At 41.1% G+C, this 20,082-nt stretch overlaps 1 protein-coding gene across 1 annotated transcript in view; it reads right to left on the bottom strand.

The window, feature by feature from the left end:
* Positions 1–754: 754 nt before the first annotated feature.
* Positions 755–20,082, bottom strand: part of Colgalt2 (collagen beta(1-O)galactosyltransferase 2) — a 122,241-nt gene continuing 102,913 nt past the window's right edge. The window contains exons 7-12 of the mRNA XM_008824287.3: positions 18,861–18,937; positions 11,484–11,590; positions 6,967–7,099; positions 5,537–5,664; positions 2,625–2,831; positions 755–1,107 (exon numbers count right to left, since the gene is read on the bottom strand). Coding sequence (XP_008822509.1) covers positions 831–1,107; positions 2,625–2,831; positions 5,537–5,664; positions 6,967–7,099; positions 11,484–11,590; positions 18,861–18,937 — 929 coding nt within the window. The 3' untranslated portion in view covers positions 755–830. The remainder of the gene's footprint in view (positions 1,108–2,624; positions 2,832–5,536; positions 5,665–6,966; positions 7,100–11,483; positions 11,591–18,860; positions 18,938–20,082) is intronic.

Below are 20,082 nucleotides of genomic sequence, written 5' to 3'. Positions count from 1 at the left end.
AAGCAGAGGGTGTGAAGTGTTGGAGCGGCACATGAGGGCAGGAGTACCCCAGCCCTCACCCTGCATATATTATATGTTTCTTTATAAATAATACCTCCTGGATTCAAGAAGTCACAATAAAAATGCCAAAGGTGAGTTCTTTTTCCCTCAGTTATCTACCAGATTATATCCACATGGTAAACCGGAAACATCTTTATAAGAGCTCTGGCTGACATGATGGTCGAGGGCTATGTCTCATTCTAAGCCAGTTACCCACTCCTGTTGAATAATAAGGCTAAGAACAAAACATTTACTTTGCAATAGGCTCATAGCAGAGTTCCTTTAACTAAAAGTCCAACTAACGGTTTAATTTCCCCACCCTAAAACACTTGTTACGTAGAATAGTTTTCAAGGTCACATAAAATAGACCCATAAATGTAGTCAAGTTAGCTTAGAGTTTTTAAGGCCACATCTGTTACAGAAAATGGACCACCCAGATTAGTAAACGAACTCCAGTGGCTTGTCCGCTTTACCTATTTGCTGATATGACAGCTTGGTGATGCTGTCTCTTGGATGGGCATATGAACCATGTTGCCACACGACTAGTGATCAGAACCTGGTGTTTGGCCTGAAGTTTAACTTAGTCATTCCCATAAAGCCATCTTGGGAAATTTGGGCTTCATTTCCCTATTCCTCTCCACTGCCAAAAATATATTAATTTTGATCAATCATTTCACACCACTTTGGTTAGATGACCGTGACCTCTAAAAAGATCTGGAACACACAGAGGAGTAGCCCTTTAGGAAAACCAAACAGTGATGAACCATGTGGGTCACATTCCCAGGGAGCTCTCAGAGCTCATCCCTCGAAGGCACAGTGTCCAGGGACGTTGGCGGTGGCAATGCTTCTGTGTTCTTGGCATTACTGTGGATGTGCCCTTGCTTCCGGGACTTCCAGGAATGTGTCCTGTCCCAGTCAGTGGCCACTGTCTCATTGTCCCAGATGGTTGAGGTCTCTGTGTCACTCAGATACCCGGGCTGGCCTGTGTAGTGTGTGGGGTAGATGAGCAAGGGTTCTGCAGAGAAGGCTTTCAAGTCCCTGGAGTCATAATACTCCTTGTACTCGGCTCTGAAAACAAGAGATGCACAGGCTTGTGAGGGGCAGAGGGCTCAGGGAACAGGACGTAGTAGAGGGAACTGCTTGTTGCCTCTGAAACTACCTGGATTCCTTTCCTTATTTATGTTGTGTTCTTTGTACAGAGCCTTAGGCTACAAACACCATAAAGATTTCTTTAAAGCTTTCAGAAGATCTGCACCAATAAGCAAAAAGGTCAGGATAGGCTTCTTACAGACAGATAAAATAGTTTAGTGAATGAACTTCAAGTCCTGCTCTGAAAGGTAAAAGTTAAACTCTGTTGGATTCCTAGTGATAAATCAGCATGATCAGTTCATGAGCGGTGCTCTATTCCTGGATTGATAAACGAAGACATCTGAGATGCGGACAGCAGCAGTGGGGTTAGTGACTGGAGAAGGTCTTGGAGGCGCCTAGCTGAGCCTGAGCACTGCATTCCCCTCCCTTTCTCACCATCCTGCCTCTATGCAATTGTAAAGTAGAGGGACAGCTTGCTTTTCTCCTGAGGGTCCTGCAAAGGTTATGTGGAGTAACATCTATACGATACCTCTGTCCAAGAGTGAAATAAGTAGTAAATTAGTAACTGCTATTTTCCCTTCTCTTTCAGGCAATAATGACTTGGCTCCCCTGTTTCTGCCAGGGTTCAGAGGCAAAGCATGCTGCATGAAAGATGGCACGAGACTCCTTCTTTACAGATGACAAGAGAGAAAATGAGCAAGGTGCAGCACAGGAACCTTGACAGCTGCAGTGAGGATCAGAGTTGGAGAGCACTTGGCAACCGAGAGAAGGAGCCTGGTCTTCTGTGTCACTCATGACTTTAGAACGCCTTTACTGACTAGCTATTTACACACTCTAAAGACCCAGAAATGTGTGGCTGTTCCTAGCTCCAAGGGTTCATAGCCCACTGTGAGGACTATCAGGTACACCATCAAATTACAAAACCTTTTGGTAAGTGTCAGGTCAGAGTGAGCTCCTGGACCTTGGGAATGCTGAGCACTGTACTCCCCCCTTCCTCTGATACCTGGCTCAGGTACCATTTCCATATCCCCTGAATTCCTTGCCATCTCTATGACTGCAGGTATTATACTATCCCATGATGATTGTTCGTTGGTCTACATTATCTGCTACATTGTGAGCACTGAATGGACGGGTACCACTGCCTAGCTAGTGGCAAACTTGTTAACTGAGCATGAATCCAAAATCTGGAGTGCTTAGGAAAATGCCCTTCAGCTTCAGGAGTAAGAGGTTATGGAAGTCAGAAGTACAGAGACAAGTAGATTCTGAGTAGATTATGGTCCTGCGCATTGGGTATTAAAGAGGACCACTGGGCACACAGCCACCTCCCCTGCCTCTTCTTCCTTGTCTGTTCAAAGGACTGCTCAACCTTTTCTGGTTATGCTTATAGAAAGATCATTTGGAAAAGTCATACAGGAATAAACTATCAAATCCTATCCGGGGCTGTAATTCATGAACAGACTGTGGCCAAGGGACAAATGCTGTAGAGGGAGACTCACACTGGATGCTTATTGTACATGATTGGCAGAAACTCATCAACTGGCAGCATCTTCCCAAAGGGATCGGCTCCAACCAGCTTCTGTGCTCCTTCCAGAGAGATGACGTAGCCCAGAGTCCAGTAGGAATAGTCAGCTTCAACCAGATTTACAACATTGGGCACCGCTTTCTCAGGCTCTTTTACCTGCATCCTCTTCCTACCGATGTAACTAGTGAAATGGGTAAAGGAGAAAAATTCCAACTTGAGTATTAGAATATTAAATATTGTAGGAATAGAGTACATCTTTGGCTTTACAGGCATCTTTTAAAAGCTTGGACATCTTGTGTCTTTTGTTAAGGATCTTACCACACAGCAAATTCTAACAGCAGCCGTGACTGCCATCTGCCTTCATGAGGCTGGTTCCCCAGCTCCATTTGTCAGCACCCCAACAATTCCTACCTAGTAGTCTGTCTTCAGCTAGAAAATCAAGTTGCAAAGAAATGAAAAACTTATTGGATCATTTCCCAAGGATGATATGGGATTTCCAGCTGTGTTTACTGAGGTTGGAAAGAACAAAAAAAGCCAGATGTGGGACTCCTCTGAGTTTGCTGTCTTCAAGTCCCCAGAGATTCAGCCTCAGTGCTTTCTGCACAGCTTTCTACATGTTGATAGCAAACAGGATAGAAAAGGCTGTGGGAAAACAGTCTGCCTCAGAAGAACTACAAACTCAAGAGAGGCTCTGAAGAGTTCCTTCTGGGGAGTTTGGCAGTCTTGAAGGCGATCTCCTCTTTGCACTGTGCATACTTCTTCCCTGGCTCTCTGCTCTGAGGAAGACCCCAGGATATGCAGAACAGACACGCTTCACCTTCGGTTCTTCAGAGGACATCAAGCATATCCTCCAGCCTCAGTCATTTCCCATTAGAGGCCGAATTTCTTAAGTGTGTCATCCAGAGGAAGAGGGAAACTTCTCTTGAGCACCTGAAATGTGGCTGCAGGGGTTAAGGAACCAAATCTGTACTCTTACTAATTTAAATAAAATTTAAAATTTTAGCTATGTAAAATACTTTTCTTCCTATGAAGCAAGTTTATTATTTGGTATGACTACAGTTTTTTAACAGTTGAAGTGTAATTATATATTTGGTACAAAAAGTGAACCATCTCATTAATGGTTTTGAAAATATTAATTATATGCTAAATAATAGTATTTAAATATATTGGGTTAAATGAAATGCATTATAAAACTAATTTCACCTAATTTATTTTTTACCTTCCAATGTGATTAGAAAATTTGAAACAACATATGTGGTCCACACTGTGTTTCAACTGAAGAGCACTCTCTAGGTAATTCCAGTGATTTCTTAGATTATTCTTGCTATATTTATTTTTTATTTGTTATTTATTTTTTCTGGCAATAACAGGGCTGCAATCATGGATAGATTACTAGCTTTCATGTTTTGGGTTAAGTAACACTTCTTCGTTTTTGAAAGTAAGGGGTAAACATTAAATCCGTTATAGTTCTTTAAGACTGTAGCTATAATTTCATGGCTTTATCTCTGAAATTTGGAACACTTTTCCTTTCTCTATCCTTATCAGGGAAACTGCCATTCCTTCTTGGATCTGTCAGTATTCTGTCTTGAGAACGCACCAACCGACCTACAAGCGCACAGGGATGCATGCCAATTCTCTGCTTTGGGTTTCCTGAGTAGAGTCTTCTGTGATTTTGGAGCATCAGTGAAAGTTGCCTTTATGTGGGCCATGTGGCCATAACATGGCTTCCAGGCCCCGTGGGTATGAGTCTCGCCACAGACTGTACATCCATTATGAAATGCACTATGAAAAGTTTGATACCCATTTTTTATTAGGTAAACAACTATTAGAAGGACAGATGCAGAAGGACTGAAACGCAGTTACTTCTAGAGGACAGACGAGTGATCCCAAAGGACTGTGCAGAGTACCAGACTGAATCACACGACTCATGTCTGACAGGGGAAGGTCTCTTTTCATTACATGTACTGATTTTGAGGTCTCTTTTCCATGGGGTAGTTGGGCCATTGCTGAATTTCTGTGGAGTTCAAAATGGCCCGTTAGAAAACAAGTATTCCAGCAGAGTCCACAATTACATTTCCCCTGAGGATGAGAAAGCTGGAAGAGCTGGGCTCTGACAGCTGCTCCAAAGAAGCAGGCTCTGATTTGACAGGATTGCCTTTGACACACAGCTGGGAAGCTTGGGACTTTTCTGCCTCACTGGGAGAAAACGAAGTATTGTTTTATTTTACAAAGGCAAGAAGAAAGGGAGAAAATGAGGGCGAAAGGGAAAGATGGCGAAGTAATGACGTTCGCTCAATGTTTAGAGACAAAGAGCGTTAGCTAACGTCAGTGCTTCTTTAGTGAGTCTGGTTTTCTGCAGTAAGTGCAGTCAGCAGGCAGATTCTCCCTTCTTAGATAACCTCATCTCTCAAATGAGATGTTTTTAATCTGACCCTCCCACCTCCACCCCATCAGGGACTGCAGAGGCAACCCATTGTTGGGGGGGGGTGCTGAGGTTCAAGTTAGACACTTGCCCTTAAATGAATGACTCCTCCTCCTCCCTCTTCACATCCTGCCCACAGGCCATCTTGCCTCACAGGTGAGATTTCCACTATGCTCCCAAATGGTCCTCAGTGCCCTACTTCTGCTCTGTCAGAAGGCTCCTGATCTGCTTGCACATTCTAGTCTTATAAAGACTCTCCTACAGTCTCTTATTTTGAAGAGTAGATGGATACAAAAGCAAGTGGCTGACCTCTGCCTACTTTTTGTTTCTGGAAACATTTATGGTGTGAAAATCAGGCAAATGGAAGGAAGCTTGAGCTGTGTCTCCTACTGGCTGGGGAATTAGGGCTTTCTGGACCCTGAAAAGGACTGATTGCCTTCCCGTGCTATATGTCTGTGACTCACATCAGTTCCCAGTCCAGCTGAGCCTGGTCAATGTCATCCATCAACTTCATTAGCTTCTTCTTAAACTGATGCTCAAAGCGTACATCATCCTCAATAACTAGAGTCTTCTCCAGTTCTCGATCAATTACCTGTAAAGTCAGAAAATGCACTATGAAAAGTTTGATACCCATTTTTTATTAGGTAAACAACTCTTAGAAGTCAAGAGTATAGTAGTATAGCTTGTAAAAGCTCATAACTGGAATATAAGAAAATGCATGTTAAAAGTAGAATACATAAATTGTGGCATATTCACAGCAGTGAGAACATATGATCTACAGTTAAATCAGTGCTATAGTGGGAGCAACATTATAGATTATCATCTTCCAAATGCAATCCTAAGAAGTCACACCTGCAATGTAATTCCATTTATAGAAAAAGTACAAAGACAGGCAAAGCTATTGCATGCTATTAGAAGTCAGGACTGTATAGAGGTAGGCACATCTGACATGCTGGTCACCTGTTTCTGAGCCTACTATTGATTAACATGGGTGTCTCGTTCAGTTTGAGATTTCATTGAGTTGTACATGATGTGTACATAATGTATATTTACATACTTTTGTATATTTCTATTACATCTCATTTAAAATTTAAGAAAAGGCAGGCAAAAACTGTACCATTCGCCGGGCGTGGTGGCGCACGCCTTTAATCCCAGCACTTGGGAGGCAGAGGCAGGAGGATCTCTGTGAGTTCGAGGCCAGACTGGTCTACATAGTGAGTTCAGGTCAGCTGGGGCTACAGGGAGACCCTGTCTCAAAAAGACAACAACAACAACAACAACAACAACAACAACAACAGTAAAACTGTACCACTGAAGGAGAGAGGAGACTCAAAGGGTCTTTGTTTATTTTTTTCCTTTCCTTTTTTATTCCTTTTTGTTCCTCTCTTTTCTTACAGGAACTGACCATTATTCAGAAATCTTGCATTCTAATACCACCTCCACCAGCGTCTTGATCTATAAGATATAAGGTGAAGTTCTGGCTCTATCTTTTCTTACTGAAAAAGTTACTTACTAATTTCCTCCTGCATGAAGGAAATCCATCCTTCCTAACCCCACCTCACTTTATTTCTGTGTAATTCTTGTATGAATTCACTTGATAGATGATAAGACATCTACATGATGGACATGTACAAAGCATTCCTGTTGACAATGAAGGTGGATTAAGAAGAAAGCTTTTACGATGTGACTGTCTTCACCTGACACCATCCCAAGTGGCACCTGGGCCGTTCTCCGAGTGCTTTGTTGCTGGCCTTGGGCTGACGGGATGCACAAAGCAAGAGCAACTTTTCCAAGCCAGTCGTGGGCTCATCTTGCATCTGGTGTGAGTTTACCTGCAGAGTTCCACTCTCCCCTCTCATCACCAAACTGCTCCTTTAAATAAAGAATTATTTACCTCTTTCCAGACAGAGAAGTGACTAAGGAAGCAGCCAATTTCACCCCTGGTTAAGGGCCTGGAGGAGTAGGGATCTCGATAACCTGGAAGCATTTCAATATTCAAGGCCTTCAGCTGGCTTGTGTTGAGTGCCCTGCATGACAGAAAACATGTCTCAAGTTACCAAGTCACGATGTCCCCATGCCAGAGGAGGGAAAGAGGGAGAGGAAGAAAAGGAGGAAGGGAGAAGGCAGATTAGGAGAAGAAGAAAGAGGAGAGAGAAACACAGAGACAGAGACACATAGAGAGACAAAGAGAGAGAGAGACAGAGAGAGATAGAGAGAGAACATTTCCTCAGAGCCTCTCTACATACAGAAAAAGATTTTTCAGTTTCCCATAAGTCTTTTGAACTCCTCAGGGCTAATGCACCACAGTAACATTATGAGCATGTTGAAGGCGAGATGGTATCTTTCATTTTTACATAACATAGTTTTAAGTATCATAACTTAACTTGAAACTAGGACAAGGTAAAAAATAAAAACAACATAGTGGCATTTCCAGAATGGTAGAGTAAAGGCCTCTGAAAATCTGCTTTTCTGGAGAAGCAACAGGCATTGGCAAAACTGATCACAATCAGCTTTTCCAGAACTCTGGAAATCAAAGTCTTCCAACAATACAGGGAGTACTTACTAAAACAAATGAACAAGCAAACAAACAAACAAAACAACCCAGCCGAATCGCTATAAGAATAGTTAGCTTTGTAGAGTTTACATTTGCATTTCTCTCCAGTCCTACAGAATCCTTGAAAACCACCCGCCTCACAAAATGATGAGTAGTTGTGAAAAACAGCTGTCTAGTAGCTCCTGAAAGTGACAGGGTGGATTGGGACACCTAAAGACCTGTCCCCAGGAAACAGCCCCCATTAGAGTAGAAGCACCAGTCTCAGAGCTCGTCTTTATGTACAGGTTCATCCTCTGTGAACAGTAGTGCATTTGTCAAAAACAGGTTACAGAGCTATCAAGACAGCTGGTTAAACTTAATGAGAGCTCAACCTACATTACATAAACAGTAATGGTAAGAGAGCTAAAAGGCTATGGGCTAAGTTAATAGCAAACAAAATATATGTGAAAATATATGCTAGAGACAAAGATGATAAATGCATTAGGTAGATACAACAATCATAAATATATATTCATCTAACAGCAGAATCCCCCAAACACAAAGCAAAATGGAGCAAAATTGAAAGGAGAAACAGACAATTCAACAGTAAGAGTAGGGAACTTGAATACTCTGCCTTTAATAATAAACAACTAACTAGCCTGGGGGACAAGGAGGACACAGGAAACTTGAATCACACCAATAACCATCTAGAGCCAGCAGACATCTGTAGAACACTCCATTCAATGATAGCAAAATATGCATACTTTCAAGAGCATTTGGAACATTTTCTAAGAAAGGCCATATGTTAGACTGGAAAGATCATGAAGATCATAAACTCAACCGATTAAAAGGACTGGACTAATCCAAAGTCTGTTTTCCAGCAACATGGGCTATAATCAATGATCAGCAACAAAGGAAATTTTTGAGATATCCACAAATCTAGGAAATGAACATGTTCTTGAATAATCTAAAGGCTCAAGAAGAAATCATGAAGAAAATTAGAAAATATTTTGAAATGAATGAAAATGCAGTATATCTTATGGGGTACATTTTATACAGCACTTAGATATATAGTTACAGATGCAAATATCTATATTAAAAAGGATTGTCTCAAATAAATGGCTTAACCTACCATGTTTTAAAACGAGCCAAAGAAAAGCAACCCAAACTCATATCAAATAGGAAAAGGGAATAGTAAAGATTATATATAGTGGAATAAACAAACTATAGACTAGAAAACAGCACGATTATAAGATCAACAAAATTTACAGTCTTTTACCTAGACCAATAAATAGAGAGCATAGACCCAAATTATTAAAATCAAGAATGAAATAGCAGGAACCCCTACTGACCTTAGAGAGGTAAAAAGGATTGTTCCATCAACATTTATTTCCCCAAATTGGATAACCTAGATGAAATATGCAAATGCATATAAAGGTATAAGCTACTTAAATTGCTTGAAAAATAAAAAATTCTGAGTGAATCTGAAACAAGTAATGAAGTTGAGTTCATAATCAGAAAATTTTCCACAAAAAAATGCCCAGAGCCAGATGGTTTCACTGGAGAATTCTGCCAAATATCTAAAGAACAATTAACACAAATTTTTAACAACCTTTAAAAAAAATAGAACTGGAGGGAACATACCCTGATTCTATAAAGCCAGTATTATCTGATACAAAGTCAATGCTCTCACCAGAAAACGGTAGGCCAATACCCCTAATGAATATCATGCAAAACTCTTCAAGAAAATACTACAAATAGAATCCAGCAACATAAGTAAGGAATTATACATGACTAAGTAAGATGTATTCCAGGACCACAAGTTAGGTTTAACATGTAAAGATCTATCAAAGTAATGCGCATGTTGATAGACAAAAGCTTCGTGACCATCTCAGTGGATACAGGAGAAGCACTTGACAAAACCCAACATCCTTTCATGTTGACAAATTTCAAGAAAATAGGAATAAAAGAGCATATCATCGACTCTATAAAACCACACAGCTAATATAATACTTAGTGGAGAAAGCCTAAATGTGTTCTCTCTAACACCAGAAACAAGACAAAAATGTCAGTTCTCACCATTTCCTTTGAATATTGTACTTAGAGAAATCAGTATCTAGGTTGGAAAAGAGGAAGCAACACTATATCAAGTTATAAATGACAAAGTTTCACCTGCAGAAAACCTGTAGAATTGGGTTCTCTCTCTCTCTCTCTCTCTCTCTCTCTCTCTCTCTCTGTCTCTCTCTCTCTTAGAACTGATAAATACACTCAGCAAGATTGCAGGACGTATGATCAATATACATAAGTCAGTCATGTTTCTATACATTTAGCAATGAACACTCTGAAAATGATATTAAGGGGATAATTCCACTACCATAGCATCAATAAATTCTTAGGAATAAGTTTAACAAATCTAATGCAGATCTTACAAACTAAAAGCAACAAAACATCATTCAAAGAATTAAGGATCTAAGTAAGTGAAGAGACAGGTTATGATTCTGAGGCAGAAGACTTGGTACTCCCTCAACTGATTGTAGATTCAGTTCAATTCCTATCAAAACCCAAGCTGTGGTGTGTGTGTGTGTGTGTGTGTGTGTGTGTGTGTGTGTGTGTGTAATTGACAAGATAACATTAAAATTCACAAAAATGTCAGACACCCATAATAGCTAAAACAGTTTTAAAAAAGAGTAACTTTATGGGGGCTGGAGAGATGGCTCAGTGGTTAAGAGCACTGACTGCTCTTGCAGAGGACCTGGGTTCGATTCCCAGCACCCACATGGCGGCTATGAACCGTCCTTAACTGCAGTTCCAGGGGAATCCAAAGCCCTCTTCTGGCCTCTGCGGCATTGCATGACATGGGTACACTCACATACATGCAGGCAATACACTCTTACACATAAAGTAATAAATAAAATTTAAAAAAGAGTAACTTGATAGAATTAGCATATATGACAGAATGCATGAAATTCAGTGGGGAAGACTCTGAGGGGCCCAGATGGGAGAGGGGGCATAAAGATGATTAAGAAATGCACAAAAGTTCAATAAAATACACATTAAAAAAATAACAAAGGCAAGGGACTCACTGTTCTTACGTACAAAGCTACAGTGGGAAAGCCAGTGTGGTACTGGCATAAAGATGGAGCCATAAATTAATAGGATAGAATTGAGAGCTCAGAGCTAATCCTGACATTTATGGTCAAGTGTATTTTGACAAGTGTGCTAAGAATTCAGGGGTTAAAGAATAGTCTTTTAAACAGATGTAACAGAGACAACTGAATGACCATATACAAAAGAGAAAATTGGATCTCCACCTTATATATAAAGCTTAGCTCAACATGGATCAAAGACACAATGTACATGATAAAACTGGCACACACCTGTAAATCCTAGCACTCAGGAGGTTGAGGCAGGAGAATAATAAGTTCAATGTCAGCCTAGGCTACATAATCTGTTCTGTGTATGTGTGATTTTCCTGTTACATCTCCAGGAAAAATGGTCAGTGCCCTGAGGGAATGTTAGGTACATCATACAACAGGAAATACAGACCTTTACCTATATTTTTGTTTATTTTCATCAGACATAAATAAAGTTCCAAACACCTTCTGCTATACCACAGAAGGTTTGAAACCACCACGACTCTTCTGAGAATGACCAGAGACAGGGCAATCATGTCCAGTGTAGTGAGGATGCAAAATCACTCAGTGGGGAGTAGGTCCCAGGCCTGCTCTACCATAGTAAGCTAACATCACTGCTGCTGCTAGAATCTCTATCATGTGTCTATCCTCTATGGTCCCCCACAGTCCCAGGACCTCTTCTGTATCAGAGAAGGCACCACCCCACTCCAACCAACCTGCAAGGGGACAGGCAGCTAGACTTACTTGCCATCCACCGCCTCCACGATCTTGACCTCGATCTCCTGTTCATAGAGTGTTCGCAGCATCCTGTCCCGCCTGTCCTTCCTGCGTTTGAGGTTAATCATGAAAATCTAACACGGGAAGCAAAAGGGGAAAGAAACACAAATGGCTCAAATCTTATTTTAGGCTACTTGAGAAGCAGTAGCAACTGTCAGGATCTGAGGTTTTTGTAGGATAAGGAATGAAAAAAGAGAAAACTGTGGTAAGGAACTTTTTAAGTCCATACTCGGCTCATGGAGGACAAGCAATATTTATCCAAACTGGGCTACTTTTACTCTCAACCATCTGCAGTGACCAGACCCTCTGCTTCTCTGATATTTATTGATAATGTTCTCCCTGCTCTTGAGAAAATAAAGTTCAAAAAGTTATTATTCAAGAGGCCAAAGGTGAATTGTACACCAAACACCCAGCACTGCGGGAGAGGAAGTAGTTCACCAAGTGGTTAAATCAAACTAAATGGTAAAATTTATTTGCATACTTGAATTTTTAAGTACTGTTACTTGCTGTGTGTCTTAGGCCAGTCCCTATTCCTCAGTTTCCTCATCTGTGGTCCAGCCCTATGAGTACTACATATTAGTATCATCACAATTTACATCCACTGGGTAAGTTTCGTCACTCAAAGAATAAGAAAATTAGCTAAGAGATGGAGGCAACCTAAGTGTTCCTCAACTGATGAGTGGATAATGAAAATGTGGTTTATTTATACGATGGAGTTTTACTCAGCAGTAAAGAAAGGTGAAATCATGAAATTTGCAGGTAAATGGATGGAACTAGAAATTGTTATACTAAGTGGAATAACACAGACTCAGATCTAAAAAAAACCTGACATATGTTCTCCCTCATATGTGGATCCTAGCACCAAATTCTGATAAGTGAGTATGTATCCAAACATAACTGCAGGAGCCAAGATAATGGAAAGGAACCAGGGAGGTAAAGGAAAAGAGAGAATCTGAAAGAGAAGAACAGTAGGAAACAGGCATTAATAAGGGAGATATGGATAAAAATGGGGTTATTTTAAGGGGAGGGGGGAGGGAAGGGTATACAAGGAACCTAGGGGTTAAAGGGAAAGAAGGAGCTCAAGAGAGGTAGGACCATAGGAGAAGGGTATTATTAAGGGAGAAATGGGAAAAATGGGGGCACCTTAAGTGGGAAAACCATGGTGGAAAGATTAGACAATGCGAGAGATAAATAATGCCTAGCTAGTTTTAAAAAACCAGAGGGAACTATATTGGTCCAACAGCATACTGACAAGTTATACATACAACTAGCTCAAGGAACATAATATATGTCTAGGCAGGTTTATCTGAGATAGTTTGGTCTTTGCCCAAGCTTTATCTACATAGCACATGGTAATTAAAAGTACCTGACTTGTGAATCTAACCTTCTTGGATGTCTAAGAGCCATACTTTGAGGCCTATACTAATTTGGTCAGAGGGACATAAAGGAAAGTTTTTGTTCCTTGCCCTCCTAGGTCAACTAAGCACAAGGGGACTATGAGCATCTCAAAATGTCCTGTAACTGTGGTGCATCACCTGTCCTCTTGATCAAGGAGGCCACGGAAAACCCACCAAATGGACTTGAACTAGTTTCCAGTCCACAAGAGGAGGGTCAACACAGAGGAAACATTTCCTCCATGCTTCCAAGAGAAGCCAGCCATGGTCAAATAGGATTTTTGACTTATCTTCACATAAATGGAACTGGTAAAAGAAAGGAGCCAGGGGTTCCTCCCAAGCCCGTGGCCAACTGTAGGGTCTTAAACACCCAAAAGGAAAGTGTAACCAAAGATTAATGGAGTCAATATAATTTTTTAAGAGTCTATATGTATAGGTAAAGGCTACATAACAAGAAAAAATGCCAGGCAGGAGATACCTTCCTTTGAATTATTGGCCAGGGTAGCCCAAGAGACTCCCAGACAGTGACCCAGCATAGAACTAGGAAAATGAACAGCAGACCCCAATCTTATCTAAAGGAATATTGACAACTGATTGCTGCTAGATGAGGAAGAGCTGTTCTTCCTAAAACAAGGATCTCTAGATAGGCTGACTAGATTCAGTGGATGGACAAGCACTGGGGAATGGCTAGGAGTGCTGACAACACAGTGGACAGTAAGAGGGATGACAGGGTATATGAGCTCCAGTGGGGTGGGGGGAGGCTATGGGAGAGTGCCATTTGGGAAGTGGGTATATAGATGATTAAGATTGTTTGGGATGTTCTGTACGAAATACACACACAGACAAATCAACAAAATAATGAGTTATATTTGAGGAGGAAGCATAAAAATTTACTTCATGTTTATTAGTAGAGGTGATAAACATTACCATTGAAATCTACCTGATAACTTTATATCCATACTCAGGTGCCAGGGATTCAAGTGTAACTGACTGTGATTCGTAATAATCAGATACATAGAGATCAGAGACACATGTGCAAACATCTAAGCATTCGTAGCATTAAAAATGAGTCTTTCTGTAGAAAATAGTATATTTTAAAATGAAATGGAGATCTTTTTTAAAGGTTAAAAACTCATTCAATTTTATGCCTTACAGGGTTTATACTGAATTCAACATTGTATAACTGTATTAATTTAACTGTGAACTCTTAAAAAATTATATTGGCCCTTTAATCTTTGGTTATACTTTCCTTTTGGGTGTTTAAGGCCATACAGTTGGCCCAGATAAACGCTGTAAGGAAATGCTTCTTCTAATCATGTGGTTATTAAATAAATAAAAAAATTAAAAAAGAATGAGAAAATTCTCAAGCCTTGATATAGTGCTTTTATTCCTAAAGCTTCCAAGCAAATATCAAGATCTAAGTCTTGTTAGTTGTTTTTGCCAGAGTTTTCCAACCTCATGGTAACTAGAGGAGAAGAAAATGAAGAAAGGGGGCCATTCCCATGGAGGTTGGCAGAAAAGGCCAGAGAAACGGCGAGACATAATTTCAGCGTCTGTTTCTGAAGGAAGTGCTATACAGAGGGCAGCTGCTCATTTGAAAAGGAAGGAACAGTGTGCATTTAGACTTCCTCTGTGAGTGCTGGGTCCACCTGCACCTCCCACTTCGGCCTGTAAGTGCCTGACAGCAGCACTCATGCAGTAACATCATATGGCCACCAAACCCTCAGGAATGGTATCACAGGTAAGCTAGCATTTTACATTTATGTATTATTTATGTGTGTGTGTGTGTGTGTGTGTGTGTGTGTGTGTGTGAGAGAGAGAGAGAGAGAGAGAGAGAGAGAGAGAGAGAGGGAGAGAGAGAGAATGTGTATGGGTGTGCCTGCCAGAGCATGTGTAGAAGTCAGAGGACAATCTGCAGGAGTCAGGTCTCTTTCCATTATGTGGATCCTTGGGATGGAACTCAGGTCCTTTGGCTTGGCAGCAAAATGCTTTTTCCCACTGAACCATCTTTCTGGCCCATAAGTTAGCATTTTAATAAGAGTCTCTAGCTACAAGCAATAATAAACTGGTTTTGAATGTTAGACTAGTCTTACAAGATTGGGAGACTTCAGCTCCCAGCAGGAATTGATAATGTCACATAGCATGGTGAATAAGAAACATTCAGCAACAGGTCAGAGGATGCTCACTTCATGCTTATTAACTATCTGTACAGCTCTGAGGAAGCCCTTTAATGTCTCTGGACCCAGTCCTGTTGTCTATAAAAGGAAGGGTTTGAATGAACCCATCCCTCAAGCCCAGTACACATGAAAGCTTCTCTATATGTAGTTTATAATAAAATTGGCTTTATGTTATGATAAGAATAAAGAAGAAATCCTACCTTATAACCAGCCTGGACCTCAGACTATACTACATTAAGCTTTGGCTTAATGGTCATCTTGAATATAATCTTAAATATATGTTTAGTAAGATCAAAAGTTGTAAAACTTTCCCTACCAACTATGAGCAAATGGCCTCATTTTTATTTGTATGTTTATAAGTAATAACAATTACAAATAATGAAGATTTTTATCATGTTCAAGCACCCAAAAAAAGTTATGCTAACTAAACTTTAAATCCTCCCCTATTAAATATCTTATTTCTATCCACATATAAATTCCTAGAGAAGAAATTGGTATGGGAGCAAGATGCTTTCCTCATAACCTCTCCATATGTGATGTAGAGCTCAGAAGAGCTGATGCAGCAGGATTTTATTAACTCCTTTGTTTACTTAATTGGATAATTATTTTTGTAAAAAACTATGATTTCTGTGGTGACTGTGTGCTTTATAACTTGGGACTTTATAACTTAACGGGCTATGTTCTTCCATGTTTTGTTTTATCCCTGTTTAGAATCCCGCTGTCATGGGCCATGTTCCATTCTCCAGTTTTACAGACACAGGAAGGAAATAGCATTTCCTCCTCTGTAGCAATGGAGCCACCTGGGGTCACTCTAGGAGAATAGAAACAAAGCAAAACCAAACAAGATAAAAAATAAGCAGAGAAGCATCCCGAAAGTCTCCTTAAACTAGAGGCATCCAGTCTAAAGGGCTTTTAGTGAAAAACAGTCCGTCCGAGGCCCTGCCAGGACAAGTGCAATAAAGTCAGTAGCCACGAAGGAAAAACACAGACGGTTCGCTCATACTTAGCGAACAGTAAACAGAAAAAGAGAGCTGTGCAGCCAAATGCAGCCAGACACCAGCAACGAGGTCACAGTAGGGAGGACTGAAAAGGCTTCTGACAGCCCATGTCTGGTTCAGACAGAGAGAGGATTATCCTGGCCTCAGAAAGGTGGAGCTCCTGAGTGGTGACTTCGTAGGCTGGCCTTTCCAGAGGACTGAGGGGTAACACAGGCCTTATACCAAGTCCTGTCTAAACAGAAGCTAGAACATCCTGGTTTTGTCCCATTTCATTTGCTGTGATATGATCCTCACAGAAATGTGACTTCAGGAGGGAAGATGAAGATATCAAAAGACACTTGGGTCCTTTCTCCTGGAGAACTGAGAGGGACCAGAGCTATAGGGAAGGAGAGCTACACCTTGAGAAGCTGTGCACTGTGGGCTGTAATGCTGGTCACTTTACTTTTTTAATAAATAGTAAACAGAAGTAGACTCAATTGAGTCTTTGCCACACTTAAATTCATGTTGTCTTTTACTGTGCTCTGTGAAAATAGCACAGCAGCTACTCTTTCCACTTGATATCCATGAAGTGCTCATTCCTATTGGCGAAGTCTAGCTTCAAGTCAGTTTTTAAAAATATTTTATGTATTATTTTTATTTTATGTGTATGAGTGTATTGCCTGCATGTATGTGAGTACACCCGTGTCGTGCAATGCCATGGAGGTCAGAAGAGGGCTTTGGATTCCCCTGGAACTGGAGTTAAGGACAGCTTGTAGCCACCATGTGGGTGCTGGGAATTGAGTCCCAGTCCTCTGCAAGAGCAGTCAGTGCTCTTAACCGCCGAGCCATCTCTCCAGCCCCTAAAGTCAGTTTTATAGATGAGATCCCAATTCCCAGTTCCATCAGATCCTTATGATGGACACATTTCGGGTACAGAGGTGTTTATGTTCCAATGTGATAAGGCATTTTCCTTCCATTAAATAGGGGCTATATGAACTCAAAGCACAACACTTGGTCTATAACACACCCAGAATCCATAGAAGAATTCTGTCTCCATTTGTGAATTCTTGGTAGGTTCACAGCTTCCAGACAATGAAACTCCTCCTCGATACTGACCAGCAGCCATGTGACGGGCCATGAAGTACTCACTGACGTGGTCTCACAATTCTGGCCCTGCCAACCACCTGTTTTATACTTTCCACTCTATTTCCTTCCTCCCCTTTCTCGCTCCCCTCCTCCCTCCCTCCCCATTCCCTTCCCCCTCCCTGCCCCCTCCTTCTCTCCCTTTCTTCCTCTCTCTCTTCTCTCTTTCTTTCTTTTCTTTCATGTATGGTGTCAGGAATTGATTCTAGGGTTTCACATATGCTTGGAAAGTGGCTACTGCTGAGCTATACCCCAGCCCTGCTTTGTTCTTTATGTACTTAAAACTGTGAAGCCTTTGAGAGGGAGGGAACTGACACTGATTCTAACCACTCCAACAGCTATCAAGATACCTGAAAGAAAATCCTGAATCCATCAGTCTAGAGTCCAGCCTTGGAAGACAAAAGAAACATGGGGATGCTTTTCGAAGCCCTTGTCAAGAAATTCCAATGGATTCTCATATGAACATTTGAAAATTGCCCTGTTCTGACTTTTTTCTAGTTCCCTGTCTAGAACTTGTAATGCTATTTACTCTTGCCTTTACTTCTCCTTCACATCTCCTATTCATGATTCAGGGACTTTCTTTTCCCTTTAGAGATAAGAGTTATGCAATTTGGGAGTCTTTTAGATAGACCTACTGAAGTACTGAAGGGGTACTCCAATTGCCTCACCCTGCATCCCTGTTCAGCATGGAGGAAGCCAGAGTGGTCTGTGTCCTGATTCCCTATTGGCAATTTGGGTCACTTCTTCAGAGGATGGTGTGATAAGAATAGGAGGTGGGAATTCGTTAGGCAGTTAGGGTAAAAAGACCTCAAAGAAAAGTAGCCAGTTTCTTGGCTAAAACTCACAATGTCCTTGGGCTTCTTAGCTCTTAGCAACCTACTCCATTCCAAAGACCAAAAATGTCTAAAATATTTGGGAGTTTTTATCTAATCCTCAAAAGATTTTAGGGTTACCTCTTCAGAAGGGGGAATGTTAGAGTAGCCAAAAGCCCCATAAAAAAATAAAAGAAGAAGAAAGAGTACATGAAGTTATCAGAAAAAGTGATGGGGACATATGGGAGGAGTTGGAGGGGAGGGAGTGGGCGTGGATTTGATCAAAACACCTTATATGCATGTTTGAAATTCTCAATAAATTACTTATTTAAAAAAAACCTGCATAGTGGATATGGCCCTAGGAAAACTACATTTCCTGCCTGCTGGTAGACATTTTAGAATATGTTTTTCTCTTCTTTTGTCTTTTTAACTCTGCCCTCCAACCTTTCTTCATGGAAGAACAGCAGAAAGTGAAGCATGCAGTGTTCCAGAAGCGTTTCCATTCACTCAGCTACGGCCGAACGAAGCCAATGTCCCTCAAAACCTGAAACACATATTCTCTTTCTCTTATCCTTGAACCGTAATGAAAAGACTGATAAAAGACATCAAACTCACATTCATTACTGAATTCTTTCTGATTCAATTTTCCATTATCCTTCTTTTTGAATATCAGAAAACTGAATGACAACAAACCCGTCATTTTCCTGAGTCGTCAGAGCCTTCCCAGTTGCTTAGCTGGCCCTGCTGGCTCTCAGACAGATGTTCAGGCTTCTGTTTCAACATAAACACACAGGCCTCTGCACGCATGTGTACACACAGACACACACGGACATTTTCCTACCTCATCAAATCCCATCTTGTCTGGATATTTAGGGACAACAGACACAAACTGAGAAGGTTCCATTGGAGGACGGTCAACTGGAAGACAGAAGAAACACAGAGGGCTTTGTTAGACAAAGGATCTGGATATAGAATTCTACCAGCACCCATGATCTGTAAGGCTGGGACCCATGCTGGACATCCAGGGCAGGAGACGACTGCTCGGCAGATTCTCATGGATCAGACAGGACACTGGCTTCACAGTACCAGTCCATATACAAATAAAAACATTTGCTCCATTTTCCTTAAGATTTATTCTAAGAGTACATGGGAGACAGTATAGGGTAATGGTTGAGAAGTTTCTGAAGTTAGACCCATGGCCCAGGAAGGCCTCAGAGAACTGTTTCTTCACATGTAAACTTGGGGTAACATGCGTATCTCTCACTGTATTTTGAAATTTAAGTGAGACCTACATGCAAATGTATTTAGCACATTAACACAGCAAATTCTCATAACTGTTAATCATGTGGCCCATGGGAAAAGTGCCAAGAAGCAGAAGCAGGATCATCCCCGCCCCCACCCCGAGAATGGTGCTTTTTATGCTTTTTAAAGTGCAAAGTTTTGGACTACTTTTATCCTATCCAGTGGGAGGGGTGTAAGTTTCTTAACCACCAGCTCACCTCTAAGTGCTGGTTCACATCTCAGGACTTGGTGTAGAGACAATGAAAGATTCAAAGTGGGAGGGATATTGCATCCTAAGCAATAAATTTTTAAAAATGCATTTGCTCCTTTAAAAAGCTTTCTTTATATACTCTATACTCGCATAAGTGTTGTTCAAAGAACCTGAGAAGGCCTTGATGCACCCTAAATGATAATATGACAAAAATTTCAAATGAGAGCTGGTTAATAAGTTGTTTAAGGGACTGATGGTGGCTGGGGAGATGACTTAGTCAGTAAAGCACTTGCTGCACAAGTATAAGAACCTGGATTCAAATCCCCAGTACCTACTTAAAAGCCAGTGGTGCACATCTGTAACCCCTGAGTAGGTATGTGTGAGGGAACAGACGGACCCCCAGAGTTCATTGGCTAGCCAGTCTATGTAATTGGCAAACCGTGAGTTCAGTAAGAGACCCTGAAGAGAATGATAGATGACACTTGATGTCAACCTCGGGCAACCTCTGGCTTCCACATATAGATGTGTACACATATCCATGTGCATTTGTCCTCCATGTGCGGGGAGGGGG

This window comes from Nannospalax galili, unplaced genomic scaffold, assembly GCF_000622305.1.
Source record: "Nannospalax galili isolate Female #2095 unplaced genomic scaffold, S.galili_v1.0 scaffold227, whole genome shotgun sequence".
In the NCBI taxonomy this organism is placed as follows: domain Eukaryota; kingdom Metazoa; phylum Chordata; class Mammalia; order Rodentia; family Spalacidae; genus Nannospalax; species Nannospalax galili.
Note: the sequence above shows the minus strand (reverse complement) of the source record. Positions and strands in the feature narration are given on the sequence as shown.